This window comes from Ciconia boyciana, chromosome 5, assembly GCF_034638445.1.
Source record: "Ciconia boyciana chromosome 5, ASM3463844v1, whole genome shotgun sequence".
Classification (NCBI taxonomy): Eukaryota; Metazoa; Chordata; class Aves; order Ciconiiformes; family Ciconiidae; genus Ciconia; species Ciconia boyciana.
The window spans coordinates 51,302,645-51,325,104 of NC_132938.1; the positions used below are offsets into that span (position 1 = coordinate 51,302,645).

Genomic DNA, 22,460 nt, shown 5'->3' on the forward strand with positions numbered 1-22,460 from the left:
CTCTTGTTTTGCCAAGACCACTAGAATAAGGCAGCTGGCTTGCAGAAAAGGGAACACTGAGTCAGCTGCCACACACTTCGCCACGCTTTCTCCCAACAGCCTTGTTCTCCCCCTTCAGATTATCTTCTCCTGTATAATCTAGCCCATATGTTGTTTTCCAAGACCCTTTGTGCTTGTGCTGTTTGGTGGTCAGACTGACTGGCATGAGACACAGAAGACAGGGCTTGCATCATGCATAGTCAGAGACACTGTCAGATAAATCTGTTAAGGCCTTAACATATGCAGGAGGAGTATAATCTACATTTCAAGAAGTTCTTGATTATTCCACATCTTTTAAATGTTTGGCAACGTGGACAAATTTCTTCTTAGGGGCTGCATTTGAGTTTGATGGCAACACCCTAAGTCACAGTGGGGGCAAGTGTGAGGAAGGCAACTTGGTGAGCAGACACATCACGGTGCCTATACCAGCCCATCTTCCCCCAGACCACTGACAGACAGGACAGAGATCCAGACGCCAAGAGCCTTTTGCCAACACTTGCTTTTGACCTTTATTCTGCAACCAGCATCACCTCCTGAGGGAAGGAGGTTACACATCCTGCTTTTTACCACCCTCCTTTAGCCCCTTTCTTCTTCTTCTGCTGCTGTTTCTTCTTGGTGGCCGGGGCACCAGCGGGTTTTTGGTGCCTGGGGGGGATGACGTTACTTGTGGCCGATACAGCTGCAGCGCTGCCGGGCCGAGGGGAGGTAGGTGGGCTGCTGGCAGTCCTACTGGCGTCCCTGCAGGGAAGACGAGAGAAAGAGATACCACGTGGGTTCACAAACACCTGCAAGATGTGGCACTACTGCAGGAAGCTGACAGCGAAAAACAGCAGCTGCCCCATAAGACAGCATTAGGTAGCATTATGTATGGGGGGGTACTCATGCAAGGAGATCTTAAATAAGCTTCAACACACATAGAAGGGCTGATGGACGACGGGAACATGTCTCAAAGGGCAGGCAATCGCCTTCTAACTGATGTTCACTAGATAGTGTAAGTCCTCAACAACAAAAGCAAGGCTAACTTTTGAATAGACATGTGACAGCTCATGCAACACACAAGAAGCCTTTCAGGCCCCCACGCTTAGGCAGTGCAAACCCAACATCCTTCCTCTCTCCTTAACCACAAAGGCATCTTTGTGCCAGCTCTCCTTGCAAACACTGCTCAAGCCAACAGTACCACAAAAGGCTTTTCATGCTTCTGTTTTGAGACAGCTGTGTAAAGAGAAACTATCAGACAGCACTGGCAATTCCCTGCGTTGCTATTATTTCAGAAGTACTTCCTTCTCTCAGATGCTAGCAAGTCACCATCTTGCTGTCAGGCCTCATACACAATGGTAAATCCCGATTCCAGCTCAAATAATCAGTGTCAACTTAGAAGGAAGTACAGTGTTTTCCCAAATCATGGCTAATGGTTCTCCAACCAGCAAAAGACTTGAAAGCAAACAGCTTGAGAGAAAGCATGCAAAATTCATCTCATCGTCAAAGCTAAGCACATTAAAAGACTATGGGAATTTTATTTGCACCTTGGCACCTTCAAGCATGCCTATCATGTCATTTTGGTTTTCAGTGACCTACAGGGATCTTCAGGAACAGCAGCTGGTAGAAGGTTCAAGTGGCAAAGTACAGTTTCACTTGTGCTACCCACAGCTGGCATGGTGACAGAGCCACAGAAAAGCAGCACAAACCCAGCCCTCCCAGCCGCGACGGAGTGATTCCCCACACCAAGCCCTGCAAAATGGGTACTTACAGTTCAGAGGAGCCAGCTGTGGTTGAACCCTGAGTCCCCTTGCCAACCTGATCCTTCTTCTTGCCCTTCTTTCGTCCACGATAGTAGGAACGCTCTCGCATTGGAAGCCACCGCTCAGGGTCGGGAGTCACCTTGGGGTCATAGTTCTTCGGCAGCTTTCCTGGAGAACATCCAGTGCCACGAAATGAGATTGGTCAACACACTAGAGAGGCATCACCAAGGGATACGCATGGGATGTCAGTAGCCAGGAATTGCAAAGAGCCCAGCAACCCACATCATCCTAGCAGGGTGTTGCTCTCACTTTTGTGGAAAAACGCCCCATCCAAACAAGCTATCATGAAGATCTGGGTTCACAGGGACCCAGTCCCAGCAAAGGACTCCTGCTCCTGCGGAGCTGAAGGCTGGCTATTTGAAGAAACAATCTGGCAAGGTCTCTGGAGCTGTGCCATGTCAACAGCTAGGAGATGCAACTTACCCTTCTTTTTTTTCTTCTTCTTCTTCACATCGCCTTGTCTGAAAAGCAAGAAGGGAAACAGCCACTATGACACAGCACGGACACAGCAGACAAGTCAACTAAAAACTAGCTCTGGAAGAAGCTAAACCACTCCCATCTCTCTCAAAACTTGGTCTGCTGCTACGTGAAGCTCCCTGCAGTTAAACAACAGGCTCCCTTTCTACCAGCCTGCCTTCTACAGCAATGCCTCCACCACACCAGGTGTGGTTCTTGTGCCACCCCAAAGAATGACTGCACCAGAGCTACAGCAGCCCACTTTACCCTTGCTCCTTCTGCTGGTTGTCTCCAGTGAGCTTCCCAGCTTTCTTCCGAACATAGGTTGCTCCATGGGAGTTCTCCAGCGCATCAACATCTACTTTCAGTGACATGGTGTCCGAGGAAGGCAAGTGTTTGCTAAGACTGCAAAGGAAGAGTTCAGGGATGCAAACTGGCAAGCAAAAGATAAACACCCAGGTTTGTCCAGATAACAACGGGCAACTTCAGCTTGAACAAATTCGGCGTGTAGCAATGCAGACACCAGACAGGCCTACAGGGCTAGTTGCAGCTCTCTCACCAGCTTCCTACACAAGCTGGGATGGGCTGCTTAATCATCATCTGCCTCATTTTTCCCTTCTTTGATACGGGGACAGAAGCAGCAACTTCCTCTGAAAGCTGCTCAGGGTGGCAAAAGCAGTATGTGAACCTGATATTTTGGGTCACTGAGAGCTTAGCCATATTTTGTCGGGCACAGTCCTGCATTACTACCGCAGGTTTAAGATTCCAGCAGAAAAGACGGAGGAGCTCCTATTTGTGGTTCCACCTAGTTTTAAGTTATCAATTCTGAGAGGAGGCCAAAGACAAAAGGGCCCCGGGATCCTGCAGTAATCAAACCAATTAGGCAAATAATGTAGCTCCAGACAACTTGACCTCGATATGTAGCTGTTCTGGAGATGTTCCTTGCCTTTCTTCAGGTGAGAGTGGGTCTGAATTCCCCACACAGCTGAAATCCAAGGGAGCAATGCTCAAATGCTTCCTTCTTTGCTCTGATACCACCATCAAAAGGATACACTTTAGCTTTTTCAGGGTCCACCAGGGAGTAGGCAGAGATGAGCTGTGCCAGAGTATGCACATCTTTTGGGTTTTGCCTTTATAGGGAAAAAAAAAAAAGTGGACCAAGTTACCAAGGTACACACTCAACCCAAAGACTTGTATCACCATGCAGTGCTTGCTGCTGCAGCATAGCTACTATCTGTGGGGACAGGCATGTCAGTCTGTGGTCTCCTCCAGAGCACATCACCAAACATCACTGGTGTGGACAAAGGGAGGTGCAGACATCTCCACAGTATCATGAAACAGGCAATGAAAGACAAAAATCCCTCAGGTCCCAGTAGCAAAGGCAAGTTAACAGTCCCCCCTGCAAAATTCCATCAAGTGCATAATGAAAACTAAAACCTAGACATCCATGGTTTATGCAGCACTAGAAAAAATGATGCATCCCAGTCCCCAAAGCAACCTTCACTGCACACAAGAGGCCTCTGGGACAAGTCAACCAGGTTTTCAAGTGAACATCAGCTATAGATCAAGTTAACGATCCCAACTCCTTCCAAAATAGGGCTTTGCATTGGAGCCCCTGTGCAAAAGCAACTCTAAAGGTGGGCTACCACTAAACCAACATTGTCAGACACTGCCTGGCACCAGACAGCTTGCAGAGGTCTCTGGGTGGAGACCTCCTGTTCAGCAACCACCCAACTCACTTCCAGAGCTCCTCCAAGTCGCTGATTGCTTCCTTCTTCCTGCCATGCTTTAGTTTGAAGTTGGCAGCTTCCCTTATCAGCGACAAATGGACAGGAGACTTTGGCTGAAAGACACAGCAGCCATTAGTTCCTCATTACCACAGCATGGAGCCCAGCTCTAGCTGGCTTTAATACCCCCGAGACCTGGCCAAGGAGAACTAGGTTAGCACCCTGTCATGCAGAAAATAGACCACCTTTGCACTCTAGGATGTGAGGCAGAACTGCATAGGACAAGGCAGCTTGCTGCTCCACAATGTTTTCTAATCAGGGAGAAGGCCCAATTGCTACATTTGGGCACCCATTGCCCCCACTCTCCTAATGTGACAGGAGCTGCTGCTCCCCATTTGCAATACATCTAAAATAATGAAACAGTGATAAAACGAACGCTTACAAAACAGGAGCTCACAGGTCTCCAAAACCCCAACTGGATGAGCTGCTGGGGCCGTGCATCAATAGGAAAAGCTGAGTTGGACTAGCTAGAAAAGACTGGGACAAAGCCTTGCACATCAGTTCATCTGGTCTGACTTGCCTGGAATTGCTGATACCACTGGATAGCCTGTGTGAAGACCTCGATTGCACTGTCAATGTCCTCTTCATGACTGTACATTGTCACCAATGCAGACACCTGCAAACATTCAAGAGCAGCTTATAGCAGATCCTCACAAAAGCTGTCTGTAGCCAGAGAGTCAGCAGTTAAATGACGGGATTTCCTAAAAAGCAGACTCAATGTGAGCTTTCTGCCTTGTCCCTAAAAACCAGCTGTGGTAACAGGCAGGATACCCAGGTGAGACCTTCCTACCCAGGTCCCTCCCAAAGAAATGTCCCCACCAACCTTTCTCCTACAGTACAAGCTTAAGACTGCATTCACAGAAAGAACCTTCTTGTCTTGACACTTTCTTTGCTTGCCACTGGGGACAGTTTCATTAGAAACCCTTTTTCTTCCCCCATTTTCTATCCCAAGAGCCATTAAAAAAAAAAAAGCAGCACTGAAGAGGTGATACAGACACCACCTGCTTATCTACACCCCAGTCACAACTAGAGGTGACCCAGGGCAAGGAGCTGGTATTGCTGACTGCCCCCATAAATTACTTTGATCATTCGCACTTGCAATTGGAACAGACCTACAACTGTCAAGATGCTTACGCTGTACACTTGAGCATTTTCAAGGTCATCAAGCTTTTCCAAATACCAGATGTGGACATGCATGCAGACCGGGCTGATGCTGTGGGGATGGAACATATAGCACTTTCTCCCTAATGCCTGTTGTCCTAAAGCTGCTTCAAAAACTTCTCAACAGTACATACCAGGGAAGCAGCTGCTCCAGTCATGTTATGCAAATAAATCCAGGCATCACACAGGTTTGAGGGATTACGAGAGAATGGGAACATAGGCAGAGAGCATCTCTGCTGACAGGCAGAGACTTCTGTGGCTAAGTTCAGGCCACCTGATGCAAGTTATAATCCCACCTTTGTCCAAGACAAGGAAGATGGGCTCAAATTCCCTGCAGACACTCAGGTCAAGTGAAAACCACAGGGAAGAGGCAACAGGGAGCAGGCAGTACAAAGCTGTGCTACAAGGGAAAAACCTCACACAGTTCAGACTGAGTTTTGCTTACCATACCAGGCTTGTGCTGCAGTTCTTCTATGCTCCTCAGGATCATGCAGGCTTTGGTGACACTGCCTAGAAGAGAGACAGGGAGGAACATGCTCTGAGTGGCACAGTAACACTTCACTCTGCCTGTGAACTTCCGACCAAAGGTAAACAATGGGGACATAAGGATCCCCTTCTCAGAATACCTCCCCCGTTTCCAGGAATAAAGGACAGGCCTCTACACAAAGGACCTTTGTGCCCTTGCCACATCCTGCAACGGTTCAGGAGCAAGGTTTTGCAAGCAGGGTCCTTTCCAGGAGCAACTCTGTGCTGCCTGACTGTATACAGGAACGGTGGCATCGGGGAGCCCCACGCTGCTCCCGAGACCCTCCTGCCCCAGAACAGATTCAGCCCTATTATTCACAAAGACTGGGGGCATTCTGCCAGGAATCTGTGGAGCCTGGACATCCAGACATTAAGCTATGAGCTCTATCCTGCCATAGCCATATATACAGAAAAATGACTGAAAGCATCTCTGTTTTGCACCCCTGATGCAGCAGTGACTGCAGCAAAGATTGCCCCCTAAAGCCTGTTTTTCTCAGCCCCTGTACCATTATCATGTGCAGACACTTCCCAACAAAGGAGGACACTGGATACCTTGAGCAATTTTTAGCTGGGCCATCGTCAGCTTGATCTCAGCTGCATTGGCAGGGTGCTGGTCTGCAAAGTCCTGAGAGTCAGAGGAAAGAACAATTCAATGTGTGTGGGCACCAGGCTGTTGCTCTGGTGAATCATCTCTCATGCTCAGTCACAGCAAGCTGGCAAGAGCCAAAGGAAGCTTTCCAGCACAGGCAGGCTTCAGCACACAGCAGAGGAGGGCCCCAAGCTGTGCCAGTGGCCCATCGTCCTCTCAGATTTCCATCCCAGGCCACTCACTCCCTCCCAAAAGGAGGCTGTTGCAAACTGCTTGCAAGCAGAGCAGCAGACCCCATTGCTTACCCTAGAAGAAGTCTACTACAGCTTCCTAAGCATAAAAACCAGAGGTGCAAGGGAACTACTTCCCTTTAAAAGCAGTATCGTTCAGTTGGGTGTAAACGCTTTCCAGCAGCATTAAACCAAACCAAAATAAGCACAGTCAGATACCCGTGGAAATTTAAACCAGACAAAACACGCTAAGGGAAACAGCACACGAGAACACAAAGCACAAGTTTAAATGGAGCTTGGCCAAAGAGGTACTTTCTCTTAACCTACCTGCAGAAGCCCTACGGCCTTTGCATGCTGCTTCTCACGACACAGTTGGGCTGCCTGGATAAGCACAGGGAGCAGATGCTCAGGGCTCTGCGACTGCAGGCTTGCCGACAGCTTGCGGCACTGATCTGCCTGAGGAGTGGGAAGAGAGAATACACTTTTCTCAACCTCTGCAAGCACCTAACACAGGGCTAACATACCAGTTGTATCTAAGAAGAGATGCTCGTGATGGCTTCCCTGAAATGGGTATACAGAACCAAGAACAAGTCCTCTTAGAAGCACTTCAGATGCATAAGAGAACCCCACACACCCCTTCTGTCTTTAGTCATCTCCATATCATCCTCCCTACAGCAACACCCAAGTCACTACACAACGGGCTGTCTATTCTTTTAGGGATGATTTTTTTTTTCTTCTCACTTATATGCCTAAACCAAGTGGTCTTATCTTCTGACAGAACAGCTGCATATCCATTTTTGCCTAGTGAAACTCCAGTGGAGAGTGCTAAACTGCTAGCTACTCACTGCAGATCAGTTTCCCCTACCTGGTTAGTGTACATTGCCAGCAAAGCTTTGTTGAATTCAATCGCCTGGAGCTGTTTCTTGGAGAGTTTATGCTCAACACCTTCTGCATTGGTCAGCTTCACCTTTTTCTTTGAGTCAAAGACATTTTGGTCCTGGAGAAATAAGACATCATGAGAAGATTTCACTACGTTCCTTGAAGAAGAAAAGGTCTCTGGGTCTGTGATTTAACTACTGTTTAGGAAGGAGTCTTTCCTGATTATCCCCCTTCTCTCCACAGAAGCAGAGAAGCAGGCTGAGTAATCACCAGGAAGGGCCACACTGAAAGCGGCAAGGTAATTCTATACCTTGTTAATTGTGATGATGTTATTTGCAATGACAGCAAGCAGTCCTACATCTGTTGGCCTGCAGATAAGAAAAGCAGAAAGCGCGTTGTTATTAAACAGTGGTCTCCCTACAGATAGAAGACTGAGCGTTTGTTTTAGAAAAGCCCTTACTTCAACTTGATTATTTGATTGTAGAGCTGTAGAGCATCCTCTGTACGACCCTGCAGTTGCATGATATAAGCCATCTGACCATGAATAATGGCCAGTTCAGCCTCAACGTCTTCCTCTGTCACATCCTGAAGGAAAACCAAGACAAAAAGAAAAAAGCTGTCAACTCACTTCTCTTCCCCTGGCTTCAGCATTCTGTTGGCAAATGTCTATGAGCTCTCTTGGGCAGCATTAGCAGCAAAGTACCCCAGCCACTACAGGTGAAGGTTGTAGCCACAGCACGAATACAAGCACATCTGCGTTAAACCAGGAGAAAAGAAAGCTTCACCTGCTCTTGCAAGAATCTGAGGATACCCTTAACTTGTGTGCTGAACCTGGCCCTCTTCTTGAGCCAATGACAGTGATTACAAAATTCCTGTTTCCTACCACCCACTCAGTGTGTTCATCCATAGCATGAGCAGGTCACAGGGAGGTTTCAGACAACCTGCACCCATCCCTGCATGCACCAGCATAGGCAACTGTGCAAGGAGCACAGCAGCAAACAGTCTGCAGTCTTAGCTACACTTCTGCAACAACCACGATTGCTGCCCCAGCTTCAGAAGCAGGTACTAGCAGCAGTGGCAAGTCTTGCTGGGTAATAGTGCACAGCAGCTTTAGCAATCCTCTGGCTATCTGCAGTACACTTTATGACCGCACCCGCGTTCACGCTGGTGCAAAGCGAACACTTTCCAGAACAACATCAAGAACTTACAGAGTCTTCTGATAGCGACTGGCGGCACAGCTCTAAAAGGAAAAACAAATTGAAGAACACAGTTCAGAAGGCTTTAGGGGAAAACAACAGCCTAGAAGCGTGGGGGAACATAAACTTCTTTCATGTGTCCCTGAAACTTCTGCAGCATTACAAGGGCACATCAGACTACAAGTCTGATGATGGATGGGACTGAGCATGAGGGAGAAGACTAGATGATGCAGAAGAAGTATCAAATGCACAGGACATACTGTCCCTCCCAAAGCTACCTTCTGAGAGCAGAGTCACACACTCATTTTTCTCTCCTGAACAAATTTCCTTAAACCTAGCTCCTGATCTTTTCCATAGGGATCAGTCAGCTGCAACTGCTCACCATCTTGGGAGTCAAGTGCTGCAAGCCTGCAATATTCACATTACACCACCCTTTATGGGGCAGCAGTTCCATCAATTTTCAGTACAGATACCAGTCACTTCTTAACTTGCTCATATATCTCACCAGAACATCACTTGTTTTGCTCTCCAAAGGACTACTATCACAGCACATAGGTTCAAATTACACATGCTCAATAAATCAGTTGTATGGGAGAGCTGCTATCCTATCATCAAAATTGGGACAGAACTAACCTATATATCTGCAAGAGCAATTAGGTCAGAAAGAAACTAATTCTTCCTAATTCTCCCCCCACCTTTTTTTTTTTTTTTTTAAAACACACACAAAATCCCCCTTCCACCCCATAGAAAAAAATCCTCTCCACAAAAAAAGCTCATTTATTGGCTTATACTAATTTCATACCTAATTCAGACCATGAAGTATTTTTATTTTTTATAGTATACTTTTATATATATACATACACTAACAAAACCAGGAGTCAGAATAGATGAAACATCTCATGCTTATGAGAAGAGATTATACTCATGTCTACTTTCTACTTCAAAAAACTGCTCAAAGGCATTGAACACCAATCAGGGGCTCTAAGAGAGCCAGGAGATGGTACATGCCGCATGGCTCTGGAAAAGAGCTGTAGAGGAATGCTTTTACAAAAACACCAGTTCTGTCAGGAACCTTACAACAAATCCTGCTGCTGGTCAGTTTTTAAATTTTCAAAAGGTCTTTCTCTCTGATTAAGCGTGTCTACAGAGAGCAAGTAACTACTACTATCATACAAAGCTTCACCATGTTTTTACCTTCTGCTTTCTGTAGTTTTTTCATTGCTTCATTCAACTTTCCTTGCCCAATCAATGCACATGCACTGTTATAACACAGCTCGTAGGTAGCTTCTCGAAGGCCCAAATCCTCCTATAGCATGAAAAGCAAATGTAACACTGCATAAACACCAACTGATCTATACAGATTTGACAGGCAATGGATACAAACTATCGTTTTCATGAACACCAAAACTATTCCTTGCAAAATAAATTTAGAGCCAATTTTAAAAGGGCACACACCTGGCAAATAAGTCACAGTGCAAAGGATCTTCCCTTACACTGCACAACAAAGTCAGAGGCAACTGACAAGGCAGCAAAGGAACTCCAGCCTGAACGTGAGGACTACTTAGGCTGCTGAAAGAAGGCAGGTAAGAACCGCTACTCTAGAGAACTACAAAGTGGATCCACAGCGCTGAACAGAAAGCTGAGCATGCTGTGCACACCTCCAAGTACAAAGATTTCTAAAAAAATGAGAACATTACAATCTGCACTGCTCATTAACAAAATTATTCCCAAGCATGGCTGGGTGATCCAGGCAGTTAGCTTTACCCTGGGCAAGAGGGTAATGAGACAGAGGAAAGTGCTAGTCACCACAGGTGTTCTGCCTAACGCAGGCTCAGAGAGATGTACTTCCTGCTCTGCTGTGACATCTACTAATACGAGTCTCCTAGAGATCAAAGATGAAGTACAACTCATGAACAATAACAGCATTTATTCCTCCATACAGGGGAAACCACTAGGTGATCTTCAATACACTCAGAAGTCATTAAGAGACAAGAACACATTTCTATCCTGTTAAATATCTACGCTTCCAGATTGTTTATTCCTTGGCTCTCACTCACACACACACTTACTTACTGGCATCACCTTCTCCCATGTGCTTTGGGCTGCCACAACAGCCGAGAGGTTGGTTTTTCTCTCTTCCTCATACTCATCCTGGGAGTTGCGGATGAGATCCCTGTATGCAGCCAGACAATCATCGTAACGCTCCAGCCTGTACAACTGAGAAGGGGAAGAAATTAGCCTTCAGAACAGTATTTCCCTGTGTACACTAGTAACTACAGCCTCCTTCCTCCCTTCCCATGGACTGGCAGCAGCAGAGCATCATATGTTTTAAGCAGAACACTACTAACATTTGCATCTACCTTTAAGAGCAAACTCTATAGATTACATTTGCAAGGACTCAAGCAATGACACTAGATACCTGCACACAAACGGCACAGTTCTTACTCGTAAAACAGCTTCTTTAAAAGCAGCAGTTTACACAGTTTTGTCCTCAAACAGCCTTTTTCCAGATTAGATCACCTCTCTGAGAGCCATGAAATGAACGGTCTTTCATGCAGCTGAGAGAAGACAGCCAATTCTTCACAAAACTGTTCTGATCAACCAGGGAGAAACCAGAGAACAAATGCAACTTCTTTTCTGCTTCACTCCTAACACCCAAGATGTCAGGTCCCATAAACCATTCCTGGACAGGTATCCAACGCAAGCAGATGGTTCAACCCCAAACAAATCTCATCAGCTCTCTTCCATCCTCCGTCCCCTCAGCCAAATGGCTATTACCAGGCCAGACCCAGGAAGGGAGAGGGAGTCACAGATGCATTGGTTTTGTTCATGGCAATAAGATGACGACTCTGCCTCCAGCAACAGGTGACTGAAGCTCCACAGAAGTTGGAGCAGTTGGGAACTCTACCTCTCCTTACCTTCAAGACAGAGAAGGAAATTCTGTCCCCATACTTGTCCCACATCAGATGAGGGACAAGGCATCCAGCATATGAAACTCCCACCAGGAAGAAAAGCTTGTAATTACCACTTGTCCATAAAGCTCCTTCAGTTTGTCTGTCTGCTGACTGGCACTCTGAATGGTCTTGAGAGCATTTTCAATACGATTCAACCTGTATTCACAGTAGGCCTTCTCAAAGGCAATAATGTCACTGCAAGGACAAGACAAAGGCTGAGAGCAGGCACTGCAGTCTTCATTCAACAGCATTCACCCACCTGAACACACTTGTTTAAGCAGCCCTAGTTAGTCAGGCTGCTACATTCCCAAAGAGCCAAACACCAGAGGTGAGCACATTATCCCAGATTACTGAATTATGTATCTGTTGAGCACTGAAAATATCTTAAACCTACTTTGTGTTCAACAGAGAAGGAATATCAAAACTTCACCTAAAAGAGGAGGTTTCTTTTTCTGGTGTTTCCAGACACATGGCATTTCAAATCCTCTCCTCCCCCGGCCTCCTACTGATTATGTGAATCAAATGCTTAAAGGTAAAACAATACCAAACTTCATTATGTGACTCCTTCTTAAGGAGAAGGTATACCATTACAGCAAAAGATTGTTACTGCAAACTTTCAAAGACAATTGACTCGCACAGAGAGAGAAAGGAAAGACTGTATAAAACACAGTCCCTCTTATAGTCTGATACTAAGCCAACGGTAATATTAACCTATTTTGAAATATCAGCACAGCAGAACTTGCTGATGTTAACATAAACTTGGCTTCAAAGCAAGCTCACGCCAGCAGGGAAGTGCATTATCAAACAAGCAGAGCCTTGAATGCTACGTTCCACCTACCCCTGAGTTACCACCTAAGCCAAAGGAAAATTGGAACTAAGGGAATCAGTGGTTCCCTTAGGTCATCACTGGTGCCACTTGTCACCAGCTATTTCTCTGTCTATTTAAAATTATCTCAGTCCAGCTGAGTATTAGGGGAGTCTGAAAACAAACGAGTGGCATTAAGAATTAAAGCAAAGCAGTGGGCCAGCCTAGTACAGGACAGGACGACTTCAAGGCAGAACAAGAACCACCTCTTTCCCTGCTCTGCAGGATGCAGAGACAGACACATAGTAGAGCCAAGCTAAAGAAATTATAGGGAGAACTCTGAAGCTAGTTGAATTTAGAGAAATTACTCCTCCTCCTCACCATATACTAAAAAAAACGAGCTTAAAAACTTAAATTAAACCCCTTCCATCCCAGGAAAGAAAGGATTTGTGAATAAGGTAATTATGTTTTAGTCAGATGTGAACATAAACGAGGGTATGTTTCTTCGCACTGATACTACAACACACTTTTCTGGGAAGTTCCTTAACAAGAGCAGTATCTGAAATACAACAATTTTGCTGCCAGGCAGTTCTTGGGTATCAATTTTCATCCTAGTCGTTGCACAAAGAGCATCTTTATTAGGAAGAAAATGAGATTAATGACAGAAATGGGAACCTCGACTTGTTCTCAAACACAAGTTGTCTCCAAGGTCCTGATTTTGAGAACGTGCACAAAGGGCTTGGACCACCCCAAAAGCTGAAGCAGTACCTTCAGGCTGGCAAAGAAAAGGAACCCCAAGGAGCAGTATGATGAGACAGCCAAGCAAAGCTAACAGCTCACTCCCACTGGCAAGGGCTTCTCCCTTCTCTTTTCACTCCCCATGAGATCTGTCCTCTTTCCTTGTACCAGCTGTGGTGCTCAACTACATCAACAAACAGAATCAGCTCACGAAGGTGGCTGAAAACTAGATTAGGGACAATCCCTTCATCAGTAACAGCAAGACATTAGGCTGTCTCAAACTCATCCAGACCACCTCTCACACCCAGAATAAACCAGTGTTTCACTGAGAAGCCCAATCCCAATAGCTCTGAGCACCTCCTGCTCTTTATTTTGCTGCCTCCTAATCCCCTCCACCGAAGCTGCAGCAGCTTCTCAAGGACTTGTGGTTTCATATTTTGTAGAGTACAGCAAGACACAACTCACCTGGTTAACACTTTAGTGTGGGTGTTGATTACGCCGAGGGCTTCCTTGAAGTTCCCGTTCTGGATAAGACACACTACTTTACACTGAAGTGCAGTCACATCGTCTTTGCTGATCTGCAGTACTGGATGAGAAACCAGTTTCAACACAATGATCTAACTCATTATCAGACACACTAAGGCTTTGTAAGAGCCATATGTTGTTACAGTTGCAAAAACCCATCATAGAGAGCAGTCACATCAACGTAAAAGGGTCCTGGCATGGCTTGCTTTGGCTCAGATCATGAAAAAAATCCTGTCAGGATAAAAGAATCCAGTATAAATACTGAACCTACCTGCAGTGACCGCTGCGCTAACATGCCTGGGACAGAGCTGCACCAAAGGAGCCGTACACACCTGGACAAACCTTTCCTTGGCATTTCACTTCCAGGCAGAGAACACAGTGCCAAAACCTCAGTGCCACGTAAAGCATATACAGGAAGAAAAACACTTGATATAGAACAACGGTATGGCTCTAGGCACGTAGTCACTTTATGTGCTAATACTTTCTGCCAGTGGAAGGCAGTGAGGGAGAAAAAAGAGAGAGAAACAGATTTTTGTATTTGATTTTTTCATGTGACCTCAACTCTCAGATCTGCCAGGACGGGAGATGAGCCCCTACTCCCTACAAACAGCAAAGAGAGGACTTTTAGCCATAACGTGCGCTGTACTGCAATCCCATTTTGGATGCCAAACTATCTAAACAACACATCTCAATGTGGACTCTCACTCCCGAGCAAGTTATCGCTGCCAAGTCAGTTGGTCCATATGCACAGCAGCGCTCCTCCAATGCCCAGGGGAAAAGCCCTCCTTCCTCCCACGATCAAAACTGAAGGAAAACCCACGGGTAGCTCTGAAGGCTTGGCCCGCAGCAAGGGCTACGTGATGCAACGAAAGCAACCGACGGTCCCGGTGCAGGAGCGGGGCCTAGGCGGCTGCCCCGTCGGCTCCCCCACCACCCGCTTCTGCCTCTCCCCCAGCACAGTAAAACCTCCGGCGGCGTGCCGGACCGCCGCTGGGCGCCCTTTGCCCGCAGCCCTGCTCCGGCGGCCCGGTAGGAAGCCTACACACGGAACCCCCCGTTCCCCACCACAGCCGTGCCCCTGCGCGAGGCCAAGCCCGCCCAGGCAGAGACCACGGGCAGCGACGCCGGCCGGGAGAGATATGAGGCCGGGGGGAGGGGACACGACACGGACGCCGGGAACGGCCCCGCGCCCGGCCCGCACGCAGCCTCCTCCCGGCGGCGTGCGGCCCCGCGGCGCGGCAGGGCCCGGCGCCGACATGGCGGCACTCACGCGCTCACTCACTCTTGTTAACGGACTTGAGCGCGCGGGCGAAGTCGCCGTTCTGGCCGCAGCGGTTCACCTCGCTCCACAGCGCCGCCGCGGCCCCCGCGCCGCCCGCCGCCGCCGCCATCTTGGAACCGGGAGGAGACACACACCGCGGGGCGGGGCCGGCGGCTGCCCCGGAAGCGGAAAGGCCGCGAGCGCCGGCCGCCACGTCGCGAAGGGGCGGGCGGGGCCCCTCCCTCCGCCGCCCCTCCCGCTCTTCCGGCGCCCCGTTCCCGTCACACCGCCGCCGTCCCGCCTTCTCCCGCCAGGGCGCCTGACAGAAGGCACGGGGGGTGCACCTGCGGGGCGCACCTGCGGGGCTGGGGCGCTGAAATTTTCCCCGTTACGCTCAAACTTCTTATCCTTAACGCGCACATTGCGAGTTTCGAACGAGTTCATGAGAAAACTGCGTGCAGCTGTAGCGTCCCGGTTATTGCCGAATTACTCGGCTCCACCTTTCTCCCAATGTTTTAACGGAAGAACTTCTTTTTTGTTGTTAATATTTTAACCAACTTTTCCCCCCTCTCAGAATAAACAAACGAAAAAAAAAATTAATCAAATGAACAGATATGAGCATGTGTGGGGAGGGGGAAGGGGGCCATTGCCCCCCCCCAAAGGATTTTCCACCAATTCCCATTACTTTCGTCTGCTAAAAGGCTACCATCAGTTTTCAAATTTCAGAAACATCGTGAATGATTACAAATATTACAAAGCCTGGGTTTTTTAAATAAAAATTACAAGCGCACCAGAGGGTGAAGGTGGCTATCACTTTGTAACGCTACCACCGTCTCAGAATTTGGACTTCAAACACAAACTGAAGATAAACTGCGGACGTGAGATGCGACCAGCAAAGCCAGCTCAGCGCAACCAGTACGGCGCTGCACGGTCGAGCCCCTTTTCGTAGAGCACTCCAAGAAAAATGACACAAATACTCACTCTGAAGGACTACTGAGTAATCTGGTGACATCTCTTCAACAGGAATGACAACCACATTAAAGAAAGAAAAAAACAATGAATACTTTAAACAAAATACTCTTTTATTAGAGTATTTTTGATTAAACATACAGAACTCAAGATTGCTGTTTAAAACTTTTATCATTCAAAGTTCTTCCCTCTAGAAGGATGGTAACGCTCTCTCAGTGCATGTTACATGGAAGGATCATACCTCTCAAGTGTCTAGCTCGTAAATCAGCGATACTGCACGTACTCAGCGTGCAAGCAAAAGAAGGTAATGCTGTAATGCAATTAACATTCAAAAAATGCACCGCCACTACATACACGGTCAGCTCTATGGCCAGTGATCCAGAGATCACTGTTGATCCAGAGATCACAGTGATCCAGAGATCACATTGAGAAGTAGGCTTAGCAGCACAGGAATGAAAAAGAAAACACAGTTCCTGACCACAAAAAAGGAGTCGGTAACAGAAGGTTTGTACAAGCCCTAAGCGTTCCTCCTTCGCAAGGACTGCAAAGGAATGCAAATTTAGCCACTGGTTTGGAAGATTTTCCGAAGCATCCGTCGTGCTGGGGGCAGGGATGCAGAAGTCTTGCTGAAAAAGGTGATGAAGCGAGTGATTCTACAGCTGGTGAACCACTTACTTATGGCTGAAAGACCATCTGCTATAGACTGCCTTCTGCACTAGGGACCTGACACCTATTTGTTCCTCTACCAGCACGGATAAAATCGAGCTCTTATTTTATACAACAGGACGACATTAACAAAGCAGCGCGTGTAGCTACAACCCCTGCTGCCCCTACCTGCTGGTGTAAGTTCCTTGAGCACATCATGTAAGTAACTACCATCGCTACCAGACCTCAAATATTCAAGCTTTTTACTTTGTTTACATCTGCGCACAAATACTACAGTTAGGACCTGCAATTCAGTGCCTTTTCATACTGCTCCACTGTTAAGCAAAACCTAAGCAATTGTCAGCTTTTAATTATGCACAGAAAGTTTTCTAGACTTTTTTTTAAAGACTTCAACAAAAACATAGTTTGGAAGTATGTTTGGTCAAGTTTATAACTGCTTGTGGTACAATCAGACCTGGTTAACTGGCACTCATCAACTATCTCGTGACGGAATGTCTAATAGCACATTTCTTTAAATGAAAAATCCAGACAATTGAGAGGTATGCAGAAAACTTGTCTTAAATATTTGGAGCTACATGTGCAATCTTACAGAACGCAAGCTACAGTTACAGACATAACATTAAATCTTATTAACCAATAGTGCCTCAGAACTTAAAAACAGTCAGTGAAATCAGTTCAGCCAGTGACTTCCAAAAAAGTCATGCCTCAACTGCATTGTGTGAAGGGGGGAAAAAAAAAATCCTTCTTAGGCAAGTTTAACACAAAGTTTTCATCTACATTTGAAAAACTGTTTTATTATATATATATATACTATGTATAAAATAAATTAAAAAGGGGAAGGAGGAAATAGCTTTGTATATGCTTCAAATTAACACAGACCAGTAGTTCCATAAATGAACATTTTACCATCTTTGTGGTAAAAAGTTGACATAAAAGTTCAAAACCATACAATACTTATAAATAGAAAGAGTTCAAAAGATATTTTTTTAAAAAATGGAATTTAAACATCATTTTCCCTTCCCCTACAATACACTTCAGTTTTGTATGTCATAGCATCAATACATTTACAGAGCATTTGAATGTCACATCCACACAAGACTTGATAACAAAGCAGGTAAAAGTGCTAGCGGTGATCAAATTTAGGACTTCTCCCAAATAACTCTACCTGCTCCCCAGCCTTCTCCTGAAATGAAGGCTATCAACATTCATCACCCAGTTTGAGGTATGGGCAGAAGAAAAATCTGCAACTAGTACTCCCCGCCCCGCCTCACCTCTGCTAAAATATAGCAACAATCTATTGATCTGGTAATTGACAATGGTGGTGCACAATCTCTTACCTCCATTCAGCTTGTATATAATTTAATCACTATATAAAAAGTTTTTTTGAAACACAGTATTAATGCTTAACTTAAAAAAAAAAAAAACAAAAAAAAACCCACTTTAAATCTTCTTTGAAACCATGTTTAAATGTTCTTGTTCCAGATTTAAAGCTTCACATAAACACCGGACAGAAGGATGACAATTTTAAACCAAGAGAGCACCTAAAAACATACCATAGGTAAAAACTAAATCGATCATCTCTCCACTTCATAAAAATGTAGAAACCCTGTCAGCAACAGTAGCACACTCTGAATGAACAAGGTGAAAAGGAGCATCTAAAATACTCAAGAGGCTTGCTACGCTACTTCTCTTTATTGCCCATTCTCTCATTTGTATGGATGGCCACTGCATGACAAGATGCCCATGATAGTTCTCTTATCTTCCTTTCACCACTGCTGCCAGCTGAAGTCGTCGTTGCTGCCAAAGACCAAGAAAAATCCTAGGATCGTGGCGAAGATGACTGTATTCCCCGTCAGAACAAGTGCACATGCACCCCAGTAAATCTGTGAACAAGGGGAATTTAGTTAGACGCGTTTTGAACTGAATACTGGCAAGACAAAAGGTAACATCTTAATGTCACATTCTAGACAAAGTTCAGCAACAGGTCCGTGCTGCAAGAAGGTGGTATCTCATGATTTGTGGTTACGCCAAGAAGGCTGGGTCCTCCCAAAATGACTCAACCAATTCACAGTTACCCAAGCAGCACTGCAAGTTTCCTCTAGCCGTGTTCAAAGCGCTGGCTAGAAGGCACAGCTCTTTTGCTGTAACATCCAAGAACAGTAAAGTAAGCCTAGGCAACAGCATCAAACACGGCTGCAGCCCAGCTATACTTGCTAACCATGCTATAAGACTTTTTTAAAGAGACATTTAAGGATGCAGGTCTCCAAAATGCCAGCAGATATCCCAGTAACAAAAAAGGAGGTGAATGTTTCCCAAGGAGAGTAAGTGGATTACTCAAAGGGTATAAGGCATTCAAACTGACCATCTGAGCTGTTCTTGCCTAAAGAGATTTTATGAAAGTGCACTCCATGTTTTTCGACTTCGTAGTGCTCTCTGAAATTCACACAAACAAGGTCATCTTTTAAAGGATTTTAGTGAAAAGCCGTATACTGGGAGAGATGTAATGACAACTCAGAAGTTTAAAAAATAACACCACATATCATTAACAGTGAGTGCAAAAATGCATTGTTTATTCATGCTTCTTTAGCCCAACTATTCCTCAAATTGCCTTCTAAGTATTCTATATGCTTTTATATTTGGTTACTTGCCTATTAAGTTTTCACACTATTTTCTATCTCATTTTCTCTGCATTGCATATAGGCTGTTAGGATTTATTCCACAACCACGTGAAGCAATTGGCAAGCACGACGTTCGGCCATGCTTCCGTTTCTACTGTTAGTTCTTCTTGCCAAAAGAACTCTTACTCTGTTTCTGCTGCAAGCATCTTAAGTACGTATTTGTAAGAGCTGCTTAGTGCATGAGAGCTTTACCTTCAGTAAAAGCCATAAAGAACAAAGTTTTCTAGGAAAAAAAAAAATCATAGATTGAAATATTACTAACCAGTTCTGCTCTCGCAAACACTATCGGTAGCCCAAATGCTGAGACAACAATGCCTGTTGTAAGAAATATTGCTAGCTCCTTGCAGGCATTACTTGTAGCGTCTGTGTCATCTACCAATCTTCTTGCTATGCAGTACGGGATAGGAGAAAGGATGTAAAAAAACAGAACAAACAGTGGCCAGTACTGGCTGAAAAAGAAAGGAGAAGAAAAGTTAAAATTAACTTGATTTACTTCCTGTTCTTCCTAAAATCAATGCAAGGCATTTTCCCCATCCCACATCCACATTCTGGAAAGACAGACACAAGCCCAGAGGAAGCAAATCCTTTGCTTTGGAACAAGCTGACAGTAATCCAACAGACCATGCTTGTGAGCAGCTTCAGCTGACCTCAACAGCAGCAGCAGAGAGCTCACTAACAGGATATTCATAAAGCAAGATTTCACTAAGCAAGCCTAGATCTAACAACACCTCACAAGATGAGCTTAACTCTTAAGTTTAACCTGTCAGCTTTACTTAAGAATTGCAGAGATACCTTTGTAGAGCCCCCACGTCATTTTGCCCGTAAGCTTTCAGTGCACATACATGGAACAGGGTATTGTTCTCAGCCAATACTCAGCTGCCATGGGGCAGAGATACTTTTTTTTTTTTTTAATCTGAATGCAAGCAACAAAAACCTACAAAAATTACACCATCATATTTGGCAACGTTTTCTTTTATTGCTTGCAGCTCACCAGACTAGATTTCCCAGACACACCAATGCAGCTGCACATTGTTTCAATAAAACTTTATTGCAGCTTGAAGAGTGACTGCATAATGATCTCCTTCCTAAGGGTTTGAGTCACCAGCCCTGGTTTTCTAACAAAAGAAAGCTGGCATAAGGAAGCGAGTCATATATGTAGAGAACTGCAATTCACAATCACTACCAGGACTATCAACAGGATATTTGATGTTTATTTAACATTAAATAAGTCGATTTAAAAGATTTTCTGTTGTCGTGGTTTAACCCCAGTCAACAACTAAGCACCACGCAGCCGCTCGCTCACCCTCCCCCCTCCCAGAGGGGAGGGGGAGAGAACCGGAAAAGCACAAATAAGAAAACTCATGGGCTGAGATAAGAACAGTTTAAGAACTGAAATAAAATAATAATAACAATAATAATAATAAATTGTCATGAAAAGGAAAATAACGAGAGAGAGAGGAACAAGACCCAGGGAAAAACAAAATACCAAGTGATGCAACCGCTCACCACCCACTGACCGATGCCCAGGCTGTCCCTGAGCAGCAATCGCTGCCCCCTGGCCAACTCCCCCCAGTTTCTATACTGAGCATGATGCCATATGGTATGGCATAGCCCTTTGGCCAGTTGGGGTCAGCTGTCCTGGCTGTGCCCCTCCCAGCTTCTTGTGCACCTGGTAGAGCCTGGGGAGCTGAAAAGTCCTTGCCTAGTGTAAGCACTGCTTAGCTACAACTAAACCATCAGTCAGTGTGCTATCAGCATTACTCTCATACTAAATCCAAACCACAGCACTGTACCAGCTACTAGGAAGAAAATTAACTCTATCCCAGCCAAAACCAGGACATATGTAAAGTCAGCATTCACTTGCAAAGGGTCAAAGCCACAGGCCTAACTTTCTGAACTTTTGGTCTACTACATCCTATCTCCTGGCAACTAAGAGATAGGAATCAATAGGCCGAAAGTACAGATAGCAGCTGCAATTATTCCAGACACTACATTACCAGGTGTGGTACACAGCCAAGGGTCCACCTGACAGTCACCGACAGCCCAGCTACCACTAAGTAGCCAGAGAAAATGCAAACGCTCCCCTGATAATACAGACTTGCTGTCTACTTCAGGAGAAGCTGTCTGCATATCAGCTGCAGAGGGACAACACTGGAGACATGCTAGGGCAGTGCATTCTCTAACAGTTTGCAGCCAGGCCTGGTAATTTAACTTTTGTTGCCTTCACTTTTATGGTGAATTAACTCCTAGATGGTCTTTTTTTCCCACCCCAATCTTCTGAAGCCAAAACCCCCAGCCAAAAACCCTCCTTCGCACAGAAGGCTTATCAGTCCATCATTACGAAAGCCAAACTGTTCTGGAGTTACAGACATGCAAAAAGAAACAAGGAGTAGGAAGAGAGTGCACGTTACTTGTATTGGGGAAGGGCACATCCAAGCATCAAGAACATCAGTCCGACTGCTCCCCCAAAGGACAGGCTAATCAAGGCTACAACGAGAACACAGACCGACAGCAGGTGAAGGGTTCGATGCGCTGCATAAAACGCCGACTACAACCTTCAAGCAGCGGCGACCCAGCCTCCGCCGTGGCGAGAGCCAGGGCGGGGCCGGGCGCGCTGCTCTCCCGCTGCCGCGGCAGAGCTCCCCCCGCCCCCCGGGCCCGGGGCTGCCGGGGCGGGCAGCCCCCCGCGACGCCCAGCTCCCCTCCCGCCCCAGGAGGGCCGCGCGGCCCCTTCACCGCCCGTCCCCGCGAGAGCCGCGCCGGGCCTCCCGCGGGGGCGCGGCCCCACCGGCGCCGGCCACAGGGCCGCCCGCCCCCCCTGCCCGCCCCAGCCGCCGCAGGGCCTCCGCCAGACGGCGGGGCGCCGGGCGCGGCGCGGCCCACGGGGGGGAGCCGGGGGCGCTCCGCCGCCATTGCCAGGACAACCGCCCCGCCCCCGCCCCCCGCGCACCTTTGATGCCGGCCATGGCGCCGCCCGTCCCGCGAGCCGCACAGGCCGAGGGGCGCGCGCCGGGAAGCGGAAGTGGCGCGGCCCCGAGCCGCTTCCGGGAGGGGAGCGCGCAGGCGCCGAGCGCGCCCCGCCCGCTCTCCTCGCCCGCTCCGGCCGCATGGACGCGCGCGACGTGGTGCGCGCGTGGAAGGGCCCACGGCGCCAGCTCCGCCCCCTCCCCGAAGCGCGGGAAGCAAGGGGCCCTCCCACTGCC

The 22,460-nt window shown here is 46.8% G+C and overlaps 2 protein-coding genes across 2 annotated transcripts; both read right to left on the reverse strand.

Annotated features, from left to right (window-relative positions):
• Positions 1-522: 522 nt before the first annotated feature.
• SRP72 (signal recognition particle 72) lies at positions 523-15,120 on the reverse strand. Its single transcript, XM_072862334.1, has 19 exons — positions 14,966-15,120; positions 13,624-13,744; positions 11,687-11,810; positions 10,735-10,878; positions 9,856-9,967; positions 8,674-8,705; positions 7,926-8,050; positions 7,776-7,833; positions 7,452-7,583; positions 6,914-7,042; positions 6,320-6,392; positions 5,688-5,752; positions 4,602-4,697; positions 4,034-4,137; positions 3,347-3,424; positions 2,562-2,699; positions 2,262-2,299; positions 1,787-1,946; positions 523-777 (listed from the first exon to the last, which is right to left on the reverse strand). The coding sequence occupies exons 1-19, from the start codon at positions 15,072-15,074 to the stop codon at positions 603-605; spliced, it is 2,013 nt and encodes a 670-aa protein (XP_072718435.1). The 5' UTR covers positions 15,075-15,120; the 3' UTR covers positions 523-602.
• Positions 15,121-16,048: 928 nt separating this feature from the next.
• Positions 16,049-22,370, reverse strand: LEPROTL1 (leptin receptor overlapping transcript like 1). Its single transcript, XM_072861337.1, has 4 exons — positions 22,208-22,370; positions 21,669-21,744; positions 19,520-19,706; positions 16,049-18,462 (listed from the first exon to the last, which is right to left on the reverse strand). The coding sequence occupies exons 1-4, from the start codon at positions 22,221-22,223 to the stop codon at positions 18,346-18,348; spliced, it is 396 nt and encodes a 131-aa protein (XP_072717438.1). The 5' UTR covers positions 22,224-22,370; the 3' UTR covers positions 16,049-18,345.
• Positions 22,371-22,460: the final 90 nt, after the last annotated feature.

Bases quoted from the DNA above. Each gene is read 5' to 3' on its own strand.
- SRP72 (XM_072862334.1), bottom strand. From the start codon at position 15,074: ATGGCGGCGGCGGCGGGCGGCGCGGGGGCCGCGGCGGCGCTGTGGAGC. The intron at 9,968-10,734 runs GTAAGTAAGTGT...TTCATGCTATAG, and splicing joins CATGGGAGAAGGTGATGCCA to GAGGATTTGGGCCTTCGAGA. The intron at 8,051-8,673 runs GTAAGTTCTTGA...GTTTTCCTTCAG, and splicing joins AGTCGCTATCAGAAGACTCT to GATGTGACAGAGGAAGACGT.
- LEPROTL1 (XM_072861337.1), bottom strand. The intron at 19,707-21,668 runs GTAACGTGCACT...TTTCTTTTTCAG, and splicing joins TGTGCCCTTCCCCAATACAA to CCAGTACTGGCCACTGTTTG. The intron at 18,463-19,519 runs GTTAGTAATATT...CCTTGTTCACAG, and splicing joins TGTTTGCGAGAGCAGAACTG to ATTTACTGGGGTGCATGTGC.